Genomic DNA, 16,216 nt, shown 5'->3' with positions numbered 1-16,216 from the left:
GATCCCTATTATTAGCCTTAATTTATAACCCCAACTGTAGCATCTCTCTCCTGCTGACCATCGAACACACACACATAACATAACTCCCCACACGTTTGCACATCTCGCCATGGACACAGCAGACTGTGGAGGAGGACACAGGCAATTTGGTGTCAGTCTGTTCAGCCCACAGGGCCAGTCCGCACAGGAGGCACAGGCCATTTCTTCCTGCTCCGCCTGCTGTCTGCACGGCTGCCACGCAAGACTAGTAGTGAACCCATTAGCTCCAGCTCTCCGGTTCCCCTGATAACTCGCTCGGTGTGATTTAAACTGCTGCGGCTAGACTTGTAATTAACCCTCCGCTGACCCGTGTCTATAGAGTAGTGATCAAAGTAAACTAAGAGTAAGAGGAGCAGCAGCTGTGCGCCGCATCAAGGGACAGGTGACATGAGGCATTGATGGAAGCCAAAAAAATTCCCAAAAGCTCAGCACCTTTCAGTCATACTTTTCTGGCACTGAAATATTGCTCTCCGAGTGCCACTCACTGAATGCATGGTTGCAACTGCTCACAAATTCAAGAGTGTATGTGGCAGCATGCACATGAATACACATGAAAATACACAGACACAGAATCTGGGCCTCTTTGTCATTCTTTGTCTCCTTCTCCCTTTCTTGTTTCATTGCCCCTCTCCCTCCCTCCCTCCCTCCTTCCCTCCCTTCCCCCCCTTGTGACACAAAAAAGGGGCTGCAGCTCCTTCAGGGGTTATCAAACAGATATACCAATCAGCCGCAGCTTAAAGCAGCCCTCTACGGGCCCAGTTAATATTTAATCAGCAACAGTCCTAGATTCTACAGGCAGCCATGATTATTAACCAACACTGCAAAGCACGGCGTGAGCACGACCCGCACGTCTGGCTTGCAACAATCACAAGTGTGCAACAAGCTAACGCAGCAGTCCTTCCCATAGAGATCACCTCTATACACTCACAATGTGCAGAGGTATTTCACAGCATATAGACACTACCCTCCTCTTAATTATCAGCACCAGCGCAAAGTACAGGAGGTCTGAAAGATGTAGTTCAGCCAGAGGAGGAGAGAGATACGGTTATTTTGGAGGATCCGTCCTCCCTCTCAGAGTCTCTTCAGCAAATAAGTGGTTCGACACCCTCACTGTGGTTCCCTATGAATAATGCAACAATAGGCCATGACTGCAAATGATACTGAGGAGTTTTTACAGAGAGGCTGCCTACTTTTGGTGTTCCAGTTTTGTGTTTTGGATCCTCTGTTTTTCCAGAGAGGGAAAGAAAGAAACAATTTGTCCGCTGATAATGTGAGTGTGGTCACTTAAACACCTCAAATTAAAGTGCTTTAAAAGGTAAACTGTTGATTGTCCCTCTTCAACTATCTATGCGTGCACACATAAATGCTGTTCTTTGAATTCTGTACTTATGAGTTCCTTTCAGCAGAAAAACTGTGTGTGCGTGTGTATGACTAACACACACACACACGCACACACACGCCACTCATCAGCTAGAACTCGTGGTGCTTTCAAGGACAATTTCCTCTTGAAGGCACCTTTGTCACTGGATAAGTTGTGACTCACTGAGCCCACCATTGTTTGGCAAACATAAAAAAGACCTCAATAGACACACACACAAACACACACACACACTGTGTTCATCACACTGAATAGGGAACACTGAACTCTGGGTGGCGTCTCCACAAACTAAGAATCTGTAAACACACTCCAACCAAATCAGCCTGAGGTGTTTCCAAGACATCTTTTCACTTCATTAAAAGGTTTCCAATGTTTAAATAATAAAAAAAAAATCTGTTTAGGAGTTGTGTGTTGAAACACGTTTGGCTGACCTCTATGTCTACGCCCATTACTATTCAGTAGACCGTTTTAATATCAAAAAGAGCTTACTACAAGTACAGAGGAAGTAACAGAACGTATTCACTCATGCAGGAGGTTAAACACTTTAAACTCTTAAGTCAGCAAATCCGTCAAATTCTTTGAATAAAAAAGAGCTGGATTCTACTCACGTCGGCTCTCGTACATGCTCCTGGACTGCGCCCATATCTTAAAGGGGTCTGGCTTCTTCTGAAGGGTGAGGGTGCCATCTGCAGGGTCCTGAGGGGGGAGGCCTGGCAGAGGCTGGGTGGGGGCAGCAGGAGTGGGACCCACAGCCTCACTGGGCATGGCAGAGGGTGGGTGGCTGGGAGAATCAGTGTGGGTGCTGCGATGGCTGCACACACTGTGCTGGGAGCTGCTCTGGCTGTCTTTCCTCTCTAACTGGTGCTGGATGGACAGAAAACAGAGAGAGAGGTGTATGCGTGTGTGAAGCATGGGGGTGGATATAAGCAGGAGATGAAGGTAGAGGGCAGACAGAGGAGAGAAAAAAAAGTGAGAGTGATAAGTGAGTCAGTGATAAGGGCGAGATAGAGTGGAAAAGAGATGAGTGAGAAAAGTGTTGATGGAGGACAAAGAAAGAAAAAGCAACCAAGGTCATCTTTTTTAGACATTGCAGTAGAACATCTCTCACTAAAACGTCTGCTGGAGTGTGAGGAGAAATGACTTGGTTTCCATGGTTGCCAGACAAAGACAGTTTGAAATGAGAGGAGACTTCAGTGAATAAAGATATTGCCTTTATGAATCTTTGTTTATCGCACAAGGTCCTGTGCATGGAAACAGAATCAAGGTTGCTCTCAACTGAGACAAAAACTGTGTAAAAATCTGTTTTGTAATCCAAACTGTAAAAATGTTAACACCAGAGAGAAGAGTCCCGGTGGGTAGGAGGGAAGTGTTATCAGTATTATCTCGCTTCTCAGTTGATGGAAATTTAATGAAGTAATCACTTGTTTTAGAGTCTGGATTTAAAGGAAAATGGTTTAATGCTTAAAATATTCATTGTGCTCAGACTTAATCACTGATTTGAATAGGAAAGGCCTCACGCCACATCACTGATGCACCAGTTGTGGTTCAGGTGTTGTGTTGAAGACTGTTTTGCTGTTCATGTGTTCTCTTACGTAAATCTGAACAGTCACTGAACTGCACCCCAATGTTGTCCTAACCAGGACCGGTTACCTCTGCTACATCTAACCACAACATCACATCAGCTCTATCTCCAGCCACTGATAGAGGTGCTACAGGAAACACAGGGAATGTTATTATGAATGCTTTTTAAAAGGGAAACTTCCCATCAGCTTAGGGCTGCTCACATGCGCCCTTATTTATTTTTTACTCATTGCATAGTTTAATAACAGGTCAACATGGCATTCAGTGGGTTAAATTGGACCATAAAGTGAGTAGAGCCTGTAATATTTTGAATATGAATATTTTTTTGAATTTTGAATAAAAAGTAATAATAATAATAATAACAATACATTTTATTTGTAATGCACTAATCTAAAAGTGCTATATAGGCAAACAAGAAAAACCTTGGCAGCCCTGTTTACCTTTTAGTTGTTGCTGCAGAAGATGAAATAACTATCATTGTGATGACTTTTGAAGTGTGAAAGTTAAAGTTATTCCTTCAGCCTCACAGCTCTGAGCTGGACTGGACTCACTGAATCATATTTCATTATGCAACTGGTGCCTGAATCCACACGCTATTATTAATAAAGCCCTCTGTGTTGTTTAAGCAGAGTTTTAGTTTTTTTGGTCCTTCTTGGACAATATATAGAATAATGCCATGACATTTTTATGGCCTATTATTGCTCTGCTATATGCACTTGTTGTTTTTTATGATCTTGGTATTCCGTTTCTGCACCCACACAGAATATACATATTACCACATTATTTTTGCAGATGCACATTATAAAACCTTTTATGAAAAATGAGCCTCGCTGAGAAAATGTAATTACCGACAGTGAGAGGGCTCTAACAACAACTGAATCATTTTCTATCTGATGTGAATAATAAACTAGTGCATGAAATGATAGAGAAGTCACGGCACTGTCTCCCACTGTCTCACTCATCACACCGAATGAGATGAAGGGTCAAATATTCCAGTAATGCTTCTTAATGAGGACAACAGCCATGCAGAATCTGATCACTGGAGACTTGCTTAATGGGTTGAGACAGCATAGTCTCTCTTACATATGGGAGTTTACTGTGAGCATCTATTTAGATTCTGAACTGGAGGCAAAATGGTTGTTCTGGGTTGACACGAAGCTGCATGCAGCGTGACATTTCACTGACATAACACAGAGAGGGGGAAAAAACTGGCTTTTCCTCAGTGGAAAGCTAATCCAAAGTGACAGTCAGGCAAGACCACTATTGGTCCCACCCGACCCCCTAAAAGCAGCCACCCCTCCTCCATCCACCGTGCCATGTGACCTGAATAGGTGACAACCGCAGCTCTGACTGATACCATTTCCAACTAATCCTAATCCTAATATCCAGCCATCTGAGGGGAGGGCTTTTAATGTTGATCAAGAGGCACAGGACAATGTTTTTTTTGTTTTTTTTTCCCCCACTGAAGAGTTGAACCCGTCAGCGACCTTGGAATAGCCTGTCCTGAGGAAACGTCTTTCTACTATAACTCGCTGGCTCTCCGAGGGTGAAACAGGGTGACAGTAATTTAAAGCTGCTCTGGCATCTCTTCTGAGCCTGTATCGATTTTTTTTGGTATTTTTATCAGATGAGATGAGTCGTAAAAACGAGGAGGCGTTTGCTCTTTAAACTCCTGTATAACTGGAACTGAGAGACCCCCCATGTTGCTCATAGATCCGATCTCTTTGCCTCTTTCTCCCCACCATCCTACCCCTTCCTTCCTCTCTGATCCATCACAACTACACGAGTCACAATGCAATCTGTTGCAATATCTCCTCCAGCTTTCCCCAGTCTCCCTCTTCTTTGCTTCCAGCCCCCTCTGTCATCATTGCGCCCTCCTCCCTGTCCGTTAGCCTCTGTGCGTCCTCTGTATCTGTGGGCTATCGTAGTGACTAAGTGCTGTTAGACAAACCATCTCCACACAGGTCTTTCCCTCTCTCATACTCATCCTTTCCTCCTATTTTTGCTTCATGCCTCCCTCTCTCTCTCTCTCTCTCTCTCTCTCCCCCATCATCCCTCAGCTGTGGCTGTCTGCCCTCTCCAACAGCTGGTCACTGTTACACTGCTCTGCCTAGGCTATGCTTAATCAGTCACAGGATGGCAGCTTGGCAGGAGTGGAGGGATGTAGAAAAGAAGAGAGGATGTAAAAACAAAGAAATTGCAACACGGCCGAGAAAGGGAAAAGGGGAAACAATCAAATCAAAAGAAGAACGTAGAAAGTCAAAGTGGCAGAAGTAAAGAGGGGATGGTGGCAGCAGGATAAAACGGGAAGATTTCTGAAGCTCTGGGTTGCAGAGCAGTGGAGCAAGAGTTAGATATCATATCACTGTGTCTTTTGTTCTTTAAATAGCTCTCCTTTCACTCAGTTGAGCGAACATGCACACACACAAAAGAAGATGAAGATCACAGTACTCACCACCAGCTTTGGGCTCCTCTTGGCTGGTACCACTCCTGCAAAACATCGGCAGAGAGACAGAGAGAGCATTAATGACCTGCGGTGCTCTTCCCTTGTCCCCTCTGATCAAAAAAACTCCCCAGGACGAACGGATGGACCCTTGAGTTTCCTGCTGCAGAGCAGAACGCAAACTGGCCCAGCTCTCTCGCCTCCTCCTCCTCCTCCTCCTCCTCCTCCTCCTCTGTTGCTTTCTCTCTCTGAGCAACACACTGCGCTAGGCTGCTCGCTAATCTAAGTGATCTCCTCCCCCTGTGCTGTATCCCGCTCCACTCGCCGCTCTCACCCGTGCTATTAGGAGAGGAGCACCTGATCTATCTGCATTAGACAGGCTGACTGATGCTGCAGCAGCCCCGGACTGCCGGTCCAAGCTACAGGTCCCCCCCCCCCAGTCTGCTCGCCAGCTGTCTCCAGCACAACCTCTCCAGCAGAATCTCAACTGAGAAGGAGCTCAACAGCTTGAGTTTCATATCAAAGGGAAAGCCTGAGCTTCAGCCTCACTACACTCATCTTCTGAGCAGCTACAGAGTTGTTTCCTCTCCTCTCCTCTCCTCTCTTCTGCTTTGCTCAAGGCTTCCATTGAGATCTTCTCTCCCTGCCTTCTTTTTTTTCTCTTGTTCCCTCCCCCTCCTCTTCTCCCATACACCATAACTTACTCTCCCTGTATCTGTTTCTATCTCCCTCCCTCTTAGATACCAGTTAACATACTGTAGAGAGTCACCAAAGAAGATCAATCTCATTTGTGCTAATGAAATATTAATACTTAGAGCCAGTTGTCAGGGGAGAGGACTCTCAGTATACCGGTGTAGGGAATAATCCACATTCCTAATTAACTCCCTTCTTCTTTTTTTTTTCCACATTCATCACAACCCAGGAACTCATTTCTATACATCACACACGCGGCATTAACACCAAGCCATTCATTCAGACTCAAGCTGATTATTTACCACACACACATGGAGATGATTCGCCACTTTCCAAGAAATTCCCTCTCCTGCCGTTTACTACAAAACCGTATATCCAGACAAAAATAGACAAATGAGTACACAAACAACATGAGGCAGGATTGGGACAAAGAGTTGCTGTTGCCAAGGCGATCAAGTAGTTCAGTATACACTGGCAGCAGTCTACTTTGTTAAATACGGGGAGCGAGCGGCACATTTACATTAATTCCCAACCTTTGATCCATTACAGCCTCATTCGCCTTCATTGCTGCTATTGTGACCGATGAAAACGCATTATTTCCTCTCCTACCCAGCATGCACAGGGAAGAAAAAAACCTACTGGAAGTATTAATGGAAGGTTCCAGCGACATTAACACATGCAACAACATGCAAGCATCCATCTTAGGTTCTTTCTGCTGCATTGGCAAAAAATCATTAAATGTTAAAACTCTCTGTTGCTGCAAAGCCCCTCTCTCTACATGATTCATAATTTATCCTCTCTGTTCTCCCTCTCTCTCTCAGATTACGGGCTGCAAGTTACTGGAGCAAGTGAAACGTCTCAGGTGCTGACGTTGTGATGAATTATTTTCTGAGTGGGTGTGTGTTATGTGTGTATCTGACCCGGGGAGGACACATATCAGAGGGTCAAGATGTCAATATTAAGTGTTTTCCATTTAAACAGCAGGTTATGTGACCCTGGATCCCTAAATTACACCGTATGGAAGGCCAACAAACCTTTCACTTTCACTTACCAAACTATAGTGACATGGTCAACATAATTAGCATTAAGCATATAGAAACTGAATTTAACTTTGGCCATATGGCTGATAAATGTGAGCGTGGAGCTGAAGCGGAATTAAAATTCAAGAAATTGAATCTTCCACTGTGGCTTGTGTCAGCAAGAACAGCTGATTTACAAGCTGCTCCGTGTGAACGCATCTTCATTCATGATGCAGTCTTAAAATCTGCTTAACGCACTCTGGCATTGTGACGCTGATGCATACGTGTAACGCGGACTTGATTGAAACCGGCTGTATGTAACATTTATGAGCGACAGAGGCCAGGGTGAAAGAAATATGGGAATTGCATGTTCCTGCACACGCAACTCTGCAGAAGCATCCATATATGCATGCATGCTATACATATGTAATATCATCACGAGCAGGTATACGCAAGAAGGTGAGTTTTCAGCTATATACAGCCCTGCATTTACGAGCACACACACAAATATGCAGAGCATTTATATTATGCAGCGGTGCCATAATCCTGATATTTTTTTACTCTGCTGAAGCTGCTGAATGACGGTAAAGCCCTGCTCATCAGAAAGCTGCTCCATTTTAAAAGGCTGAACTGATCACTTAGAATGCAACAGAGGCTTAAAAGGCTTGATTTTATTTTTTATTGAGGAAACCTTTCACCAGAACATCTAAGACTGTGTCCATTATCATTCAAATGAAGAGGAAGTAAACAAACTGGAGGTAAAAGAGAGAGAGAGAGAGTTGTCGGTTGCACATTGACCTAATCCAGCTCTGAGCATCAGTGGAGGAAGCTGCTTCCTTTGCCTCTTTTACAGTAGGACAGTGAGGTATCCTTGTAACAACTGGCACAATTACAGGTAAGTATGTTAATGGGCAACCTGAATGGAGAGACAGTACCATACAAATATGCCACCTCTAAGAGAACAGGTCTTAATATCAATCACTCAGCACAAGCCCAGTTATAGAGTAGATGAGCAAGTACTGGGGATAAACACGTGGATGGACCTGTGTCCATGTCCATGTCCTTGCCATGTGCATTGTCTATCAAAAGGGGGAAAAAAAACTGCCTCTCATAAAGACTGAATTTAAGAAATAAAACCTGCCAACACTTGCTTTCACTGGTGAGCAGCAGAACCGGAGCACAAGTTTCAATAACATGCAGAAAAACGAGGACAGTGAATGGCCCGCTGTTCCAATACGCTGTTGAATCTGTGGCCTTGGAGAGTCTATAAAAGAGCCCACACACGCGAACACATTCCTCCAGGTTTTTAATATACATTGTTAGAGGGCGTTCAACATGAGTAATGTTCCATTTTGTTGAGTAAACATTTGTCCTTGCTCCACTAATACGACCGTCTTATTATCCAGTTGTCTTCATCTCTTCACCTACTCTGAATCGCTCTTCCTCGCTGTCCGTTATCCTCACATTTCATTCCTCTGCCTTCATTTCCTCCACATTTTTATTTCCCCTCCCTCTATCTTTTCATTTTCTCTCTTCTTTCTCTCGGTCTCTCAGGGGACAGGAGTGCTGTGCACGATTGTCATGGCAACAACGATGGGAAGACAAGATGGAGGAGGCTGGCCTGGCCTCCTTTTACAGGAGAGGTTCCTGTGTATGTGAACGCCAGATGTTGTCTTTAAAATTTTATTGAAAAATAACATGTCTTAGACGACGAGACGCAAAGGTAACAATGCATCTTTTTTTTTTTTAGCCTGCACAAATTTATACATGCAAATATCTGGACCGAATCCTGCGCGTCACACTCACCGAACACATTTCACTTCGCTGAAGGCAAGTGAAGAGTGGGATGTTTAATTAACAAATATTTAATTTTAAAAATGAGACCTTTTGGATCTGTGCAGTTTGATAAAGAGGTTGAAGAATAAATAAATAAAAACACTACAATACTAATTAGACTTGCACTAACTTTCCTCTGTCACTACACTTGTACTTGCTCTGTAGCCTTCATTAACGCAAACAACCTATCCTGCTCTTGTCTATTTCCATTGCACAAATGACATTTGTACCTTACATGTTTTTTTACAACCACATAATTGACACGTTTAGTTTATTGGACAATCCAAAAGCCAAAATGTGACTGTGTTCAGTTGAGACACACTCCTCTGCTACAGCACAGAGCAATGAGGTATTGGAACAGTGTACTACAGATTTATGAAAATTACGTGTAGCCAAACACACTTCGGAGTGTATTTTATTTTGAACTGTCAGTGTATCTCTCTAAGATTAACCACGAGAACTGTGCTCTGACACTGTTAAGTCCAGAGTGATGCTGCCTCCTGGGCAATAAGACTATAAACTGTTCAAGTGCAGTTTTATAAAACATATTTTCCTCACTTGTCTGAACACACAGGCAGCTCAGTCTGAATCTGACTGAGACAATGTGATTTGTTTTGTTTTTTTTAACAGTGATACTGACATTTTGTAGGATATAAATCTGTATCTATAATCTGAATATTCATTTTTGCATGACTGCGACTTCTGTGACACAACTCAATCAACTGCAAACACTTGTAATAAAACAAATCACTGTGGGGAAATCACTGTGATGCTGTTTGTTTGACCTTGCGCTTTGTGCCCTCTGCTGATTCAGAGTCAGACAGCGCAGATTGATGAGTCACAGATGAACAGATTAAGGCTTCTTCTCCTCCAACTGAAGTCCACCTTGTTCCTCCTCCTCCTCCTCCCCCCTCCTTCCCCTCCTCCACTCATCCGTCAATACTTCTCTAAACCAATCCCCTCATATACGCTCCCCGAGCTGAACTTCCAGTGCTGTTCAGCAAATCTCAGACTCTTTCCTCTAATCCTCCACCTCTACTTTCTCAAAACATGATCCCCAGTCTTCCTATTTCTCATCCTCTGCTCGTTCCTCTTATCTGCCTTACCTCGCTCCTCTTTGCTCCCATAACTGTTGTTGTGAATGAATGACTATGCACTAGCTGCTAGCAATCACTTGAGAGGTCAGTGCATTATACTTTAGACAGAAACACATGCACTGATCTTTGGTCCTGAGAGCTGTTATTATCGGGTACAGCTACAACCGATGATTATATTTATAGCTGATTCATCTGCCCTTTATATTTTGGATTAATTAATTAACTGTTTAGTCAGTAAAATGTTGCTAAATTACTGCCACAGTTTCGCAATGAGATGTTTTCACTTCCCAAAGGTATTTAGTTTAGGATTATATATAGAAGTCTTGAGGATTTAAGAATGACTAAAGGCACCTTTAAACAGCAGTTGTGAATGATGACAATCACCACTGTCAATGTGCGAGGTGGAAATAACGAAATCATGGTCACAGTCTGTGTCAGACTCTGCTAGTTCGAATCTTGTCAGGCTGTGCGAGGGAAGTGTGGTGAATTTATAGCACTACAATGTAAATAGAAAATATGAGAGCAGAGCATGTTATCAGTTCTCGTCATCCATCTGTGGAGCTCTTGTGCTTTGGAAATGCAGCTCTGCAAGTTTTTCATCTTTGCCAGAGTCACACAAATCTGCTTTGGTTGTGCATATTTATTTCTCAATCTCTCCTAAACTTTATGTAATAAAAAAAAAAAGTTTTTGAAATGTCACACTGGTCAGTTTATTCAGCATCATTTCCTCAATGATATTCAATTTAATGTTGTTGTTTTTAAGGCAAATTCTTCAGATTATATCACATTTTTCTCTCAGTTGTCAAAGCTGTCAGGTGCTTGTTCGGATTCCAAGTTTTCTTTACTTATTCCTTGATCTGACATTTTACAACTTAAATCCTAACTTATCAAACTTGATCTTGGTTGCTGAATCAACATAGTATTTGAAACCACTACCTCCTTTTGTTCAATGAAGAAACAGTTTGGTCGAAAAAACACGTTCGCACTCACACACACGCAGACATACCACACACACACAGGCTCATAATGATGCTGACATTTAACACAATACAGCAATGTTATTCCAGCAGAAGTGCACAAGGTCAACTCATTAGTGGGCATAATTGATGTAGGGTGCATATTCCAACCTGCCACTGAAAGAGTTCTGGGTCAGCCGATATGGACAGCAATTTAACAACAATAAGGACGGGACACAAATGAGAGACCTCGTGTGTCATTCGGTGTCGGCCTGGATACTTTACTCTGGGGCAAACAATCTGGTTTGTTTTGACGTTTCAATGAGAGAAACATTTATCTCTCGGTCATTCCAGGCCATAGGTGTGAGACCGTGAATGGCACTGCGTAGTGGGGAGAAGGCTGGCGAATCCAAGAAAAGCAGCATCCATCATTAAAAATCTGTATGTTGCTCCAGTAGCACACATTAAAAACATCCGAATATAAGCCCAATATTTTCATCAAATACAATGAAACATTTAAGCATTTTCTGTTTCTGTGAGACTCTCTCTCTCTCTCTCTCTAATCTCCTCTCTTACACTTATTTATTCCAGGAAGAGCAATTCAAAAATAAAACACCACCTGAGGAAATGATGATGAACAGTCACACCCCTCACAAAACCCAAATTATCATATAGGAAACATAAGAGAATAGCAAACGTGAAGACTGACGAGGTCCCCGGGGTTCCAGCTCAGCAGCATCTGTATTCATCACATGTACGAGTCCCTGACCTAATGTGCTCCTCCTCCCCTCCTCTCTCATTCATCTCGCCTCTTTACCCAGCCTCCCACTCCTTCCCACACTCATCTGCTCATTCTCTGCTAACTCAGCTCCATCGTCTCTTTACCTTCGTCCCATCCAGTCCGAGAATTTTTCAACCTGCCGCCCACTCCCTTCCTCACTTTTCTCTCCCGCTCTCTCATTATGTCACTCTCTCTGTGCCAGCTATTCAAGCTGTTGTCGTTTCGGCGGATCCGAGTGTGTGTTCTTTGTGTGCGAAATCACACGTCTTTTCATATAAAGAACCTCAGCTCCTGCGTCTATTCCCCCACCGCTGCTGACAAATAATATCTGACATCAAGATGTAATACATACTGTACCTCTTTGCACGAGCATGGTGACCTCGCTGCCTCTGGGACATTTGCTCAGCAGGTCCACCACCTGGTTGTGGCTCATATTTTGGACGTTTCGCTTGTTGACCTCCATCAGAATGTCCCCTTCCTTTAGGCCGCGGCAGCGAGGATAGTCCACTATCTGCTTGACCCTCTGCCCCCCTCCCGTCAGGCTGTCGGCGATAGTGAAACCGAATCCTTTGTCTCCCTTCTCCATGTGGATGGTGATCAGCTCGGGCTGGGTGGCTATGGACGAGGCCAGTGTGACCACGTCGCTGGAGTAGCCGTGCGAACCGTTGGACGCCACCTCGGCCGACGGGCTGTGCGGCCGGGGTTCCCTCATGCCGTTAACGGGTCCAGCCTGGTTGGAGGGCGAGTCGAACGTCTCCTGTCCGTTGACGATGATAGGCTCCTTGTCTAAGATCGCCACCGAGGTCACCAGACTGGTGTTGGGGTCGTCGGGGTCAAAGGGCAGCGGGTAGCCACGGCACAAGGCCAGGTCCACCATGGAGCCGATGGGGATGGACTGGAAGATCTTCACCACCTGAGCGTGGGTGTAGCCCAGCACAATGGTGTCATTCACACTGACAATCACATCACCTGCACCAAGGAAAACAGTACCATTAGTAAAACTGTTATTTACACATCTATTTAAATGTGCTTTCAGTTCATCTGTCAAGTAATATTAAAGGGATAGTAGCATTTTTTTAAAGTGGGGTTGTATGATCTACAAATAGCCCCTAAGTACTTTAATTGCAGTAGAAGACTCTCTACACTCCTCCCGTTAGCAACGCCAGCCCATAATAGCCCTGCCCAGAGATTTACAACATACAGTGTTGTGAATGGACCCAAAGAAACGGCCTATTTTCACGGCCTAAAAGAGGTTTTACCTGAAAAAAAATACACAGTTCCATTGTTCGCTATAATATAATTTTTTCCAGCCCCTCAAAGTGCAGGAAAAACACAGTTTTTATTTGGACCTAACCAACTGCTGATCGGCGGGCGCTAACCCTGGGCGGAGGGATACGTGAGTTGGTTAGGTCCAAATAAAAACTGCTGGAAAAAATTATATTATAGCGAACAATGGAAATGTGTATTTTTTTTCAGGTAAAACCTCTTTTAGGCCGTGAAAATAGGCCATTTCTTTGGGTCTGTTCACAACACTGTATGTTGTAAATCTCTGGGCAGGGCTATTATGGGCTGGTATTGCTAACGGGAGGAATGCAGAGAGTCTTCTATTGCAATTAAAGTACTTAGGGGCTATTTGTAGATCATACAACCCCACTTTTAAAAAAATGCTACTATCCCTTTAAAGTAAAGCTGTTGGTGTTATTTGGTATCAGCCCACAGTCGTGCGATGGTGGGACATCAGAGAAAATGGATGCATATGTTGTGGGAACACTACAGTGTGAGTGTTTGTTGGATGAAAACAGTGCCCCCTGTGGATGATGGTTATGAAGTGCACCTGTCTCCATCTTGCCGTCCACAGCTGCAGGCCCGTCCAGCACCAAACTTTTAATCTGCAGAAACTCATCCGGCTCGTCGCCTCCAACCACGGTGAAGCCGAAGCCGCGACGACTCTTCTTCAGCTTTGTGTTGATGAAAGTTCCTTTGAGCTCTGCTGGGTTTCTTGTGAAGAAAGGCTTCCCTCCTGCAGGGCACCAGAGGAAAACAACTATTACATCTACTATACTTTATACTGCTATTTTCTTCCACATTTTCTACATTTTAAAAATTCATCTCTCCCTGAAGCTGTCTCCCTCATCGGGATCGGGAGGAGGGTTAGGATTCAGCTCCAACAGCTGATTGATTAGTCTGGTTATTAGAAGTGTTTGTTGAAGAATGAACAACTCCAGCAGTTTGACTTGTGTCTGACAGCACATCTGGTCTCAGTCCTATTCCCACTATACGTCAAGAAGGCTGTTAAGGTTTTTTCAGTATAGATGTAGTAAACATAGCCGTTCATTTAAACTACATGATGTATCTCACAGCCCCTGTCAGGAGCACATGTTGCAACAGCCAAGCAGTAGTTACAAAGTATATACAGTGTCTATTAGAATAAATATTTACGTTTGACGCCTGCAGGGCCTGGAGGTAGAGCTGGAGGCACCTGCGGGTCCCTGTAAGTCTCCAGGTGGTTTGGAGCGTAGTTTGCCAAAGGAGCTGCTGCTGAGGAGTGCTCCTCTATCCATTCTGTACAGACGCAATAACACACACATTAATCCATACTCACACTCAGCACATATGTGTATTTACATGCACACATATAGACACTTAACAGCAACACAGATACGAACACAGAGCTCAAAGCACGCACAGTAAACACTCAGCCATCTGATTCATTTTGTGCAGTCGGTTTTTCATTTACTGTCATTAATTAAATAAAAAGTTTATTTCAGTAAGTTCATATTAATTGATTTGAAATAGATAACACTGGTTAAACCAGAAGTATAATGGAGCCAGCAGGCTACAGCTTGAAACAGGTTTTTGTAGCCTACAGTTCTTTATATTCTGATGAACAACTATACCAAATGTATACTAAGTTTACTATAAGTGCTCCCTGTTGCACTATAACCATTTATACTTTGACTACTGTGATTGGATTTTGTTGGTACTGAAGAAAACATTGCAAAGTGATAATGCATAAATAATACCTGCAGGTCCTGTAGGTATTAAGAGCCAGGTGATTTAATGCCAACAGTTTTATGGGCATTTATCACGACTGTCGGCTCAGACCTGACTCCAAGAGGGAGTATGATCTTTGAGACAAATTGCCTCGGTCTAAAGCTAAGGTTCTTAAAGTAACTTAATTGCCTCCATGAGCCGTGTGTGTTCCTTATATCTCTCTCACTCTGCTCCTCCCCTCTGCAGCTCTGCCGGTCTCACGGTTTGATACTCTCTGGATACCACAGTGAAAACTCTTCCTCATCCCCTCGTGGTAAAGCAACTTAAATGATCAAATACAAGATGATATATAGCATTTATGATTTTAAAAACACATAAATTAAAATCTAAACACCAAAGACGACACCAAGGCTTGGGCCAGCTGCTAAATTTCAAGTTTGTACGGGAGTCAAATTTGACATTCAGTGCATTTTTTGTTCCATTGTGTCTTGACAAAGGATGAATTTGGAGAAAAGCAGCCTGGCCCAAACCCAGGAGAGCACTGGACACACCAGAAGGACATGACACTCACTGACATGAAGAAAGAAAGAAATGGTGCCGTGCCAGGGCAGGAAACGAACCTCGAATATACCGCTCACCTTCTGGAGGCTGCGGCTGCTGCTGCTGCTGCTCCAGGATTTTTCGACGTCGCGCCTCCACCACTGGGTTCTCATACTGTGTCTTCCTGTTTATATGACTGAGACAGACAGAGAATAAACAAGGTAATACAGGAAAAAAGAGTGGTTAGCCAAAAAAAAGGCAGTTGCAGTGTATAAAAGATGTCCTTATTAACATGAAGGTTCAGTCTGATGATAGACTTACTCTACATAATACACTCCGTACACTGGGTCGTCTATTCTCTCCCATCCCGGAGGCAGCTCTGAAATACAGAAGGCAGCATTAAAAATATAGAAAAACAACACTTTTAATGTTTTACCTCAGTCATTAGAACAGCTGTGGGGGGTTGGATTGACTTTAAAACACCCAAACAACAGCAAACATAACCATTTACTGTATTTGCAGAAGGTATAGTATGTGTTATTGTATTGGATTACATTTGTCAGATGGTCCACTTTACTTCTACTGTTTTCTTCACAGTTATAAGTGAGAGGTTGGCTCTGCTGTACTGTGTTGTGCTATGCAAGCAGGACTTTCTGTCTTTATGGCACTGTTACACATTTTGCTGTTTTGTCTTCTATTAATGGCAAAATAGGATCAAATGTCGACTAAAAACAAAGCATTTAGTTTTGTACAACAGGGTCATCTAAGATGTTTTTCTTCCATGATATTTTCTAAATTCTAGCGGTGGTTTCATGCCTGCCGAGGAGTTGCAACACTTTTAAATGCTCTCTTTTTAAAT

The 16,216-nt window shown here is 43.5% G+C and overlaps 1 protein-coding gene across 42 annotated transcripts in view; it reads right to left on the bottom strand.

Moving 5' to 3' along the window:
• LOC146984852 (membrane-associated guanylate kinase, WW and PDZ domain-containing protein 1-like) overlaps positions 1-16,216 on the bottom strand; it is a 91,089-nt gene that overhangs the window by 14,500 nt on the left and 60,373 nt on the right. For 23 of the 42 annotated variants that reach the window (XM_085782354.1, XM_085782375.1, XM_085782346.1 and 20 more), the window contains 7 exons: positions 15,679-15,736; positions 15,438-15,553; positions 14,263-14,385; positions 13,658-13,843; positions 12,181-12,792; positions 5,454-5,488; positions 2,026-2,281 (listed from right to left, as the gene is read on the bottom strand). In XM_085782354.1, coding sequence (XP_085638480.1) covers positions 2,026-2,281; positions 5,454-5,488; positions 12,181-12,792; positions 13,658-13,843; positions 14,263-14,385; positions 15,438-15,553; positions 15,679-15,736 — 1,386 coding nt within the window. The remainder of the gene's footprint in view (positions 1-2,025; positions 2,282-5,453; positions 5,489-12,180; positions 12,793-13,657; positions 13,844-14,262; positions 14,386-15,437; positions 15,554-15,678; positions 15,737-16,216) is intronic. The other 19 variants (XM_085782333.1, XM_085782335.1, XM_085782342.1 and 16 more) reach the window with 1 other exon arrangement.

Source organism: Trachurus japonicus, chromosome 7, assembly GCF_045865225.1.
Source record: "Trachurus japonicus isolate A0001 chromosome 7, Traja_1.0".
Lineage (NCBI taxonomy): Eukaryota > Metazoa > Chordata > Actinopteri > Carangiformes > Carangidae > Trachurus > Trachurus japonicus.
Note: the sequence above shows the minus strand (reverse complement) of the source record. Positions and strands in the feature narration are given on the sequence as shown.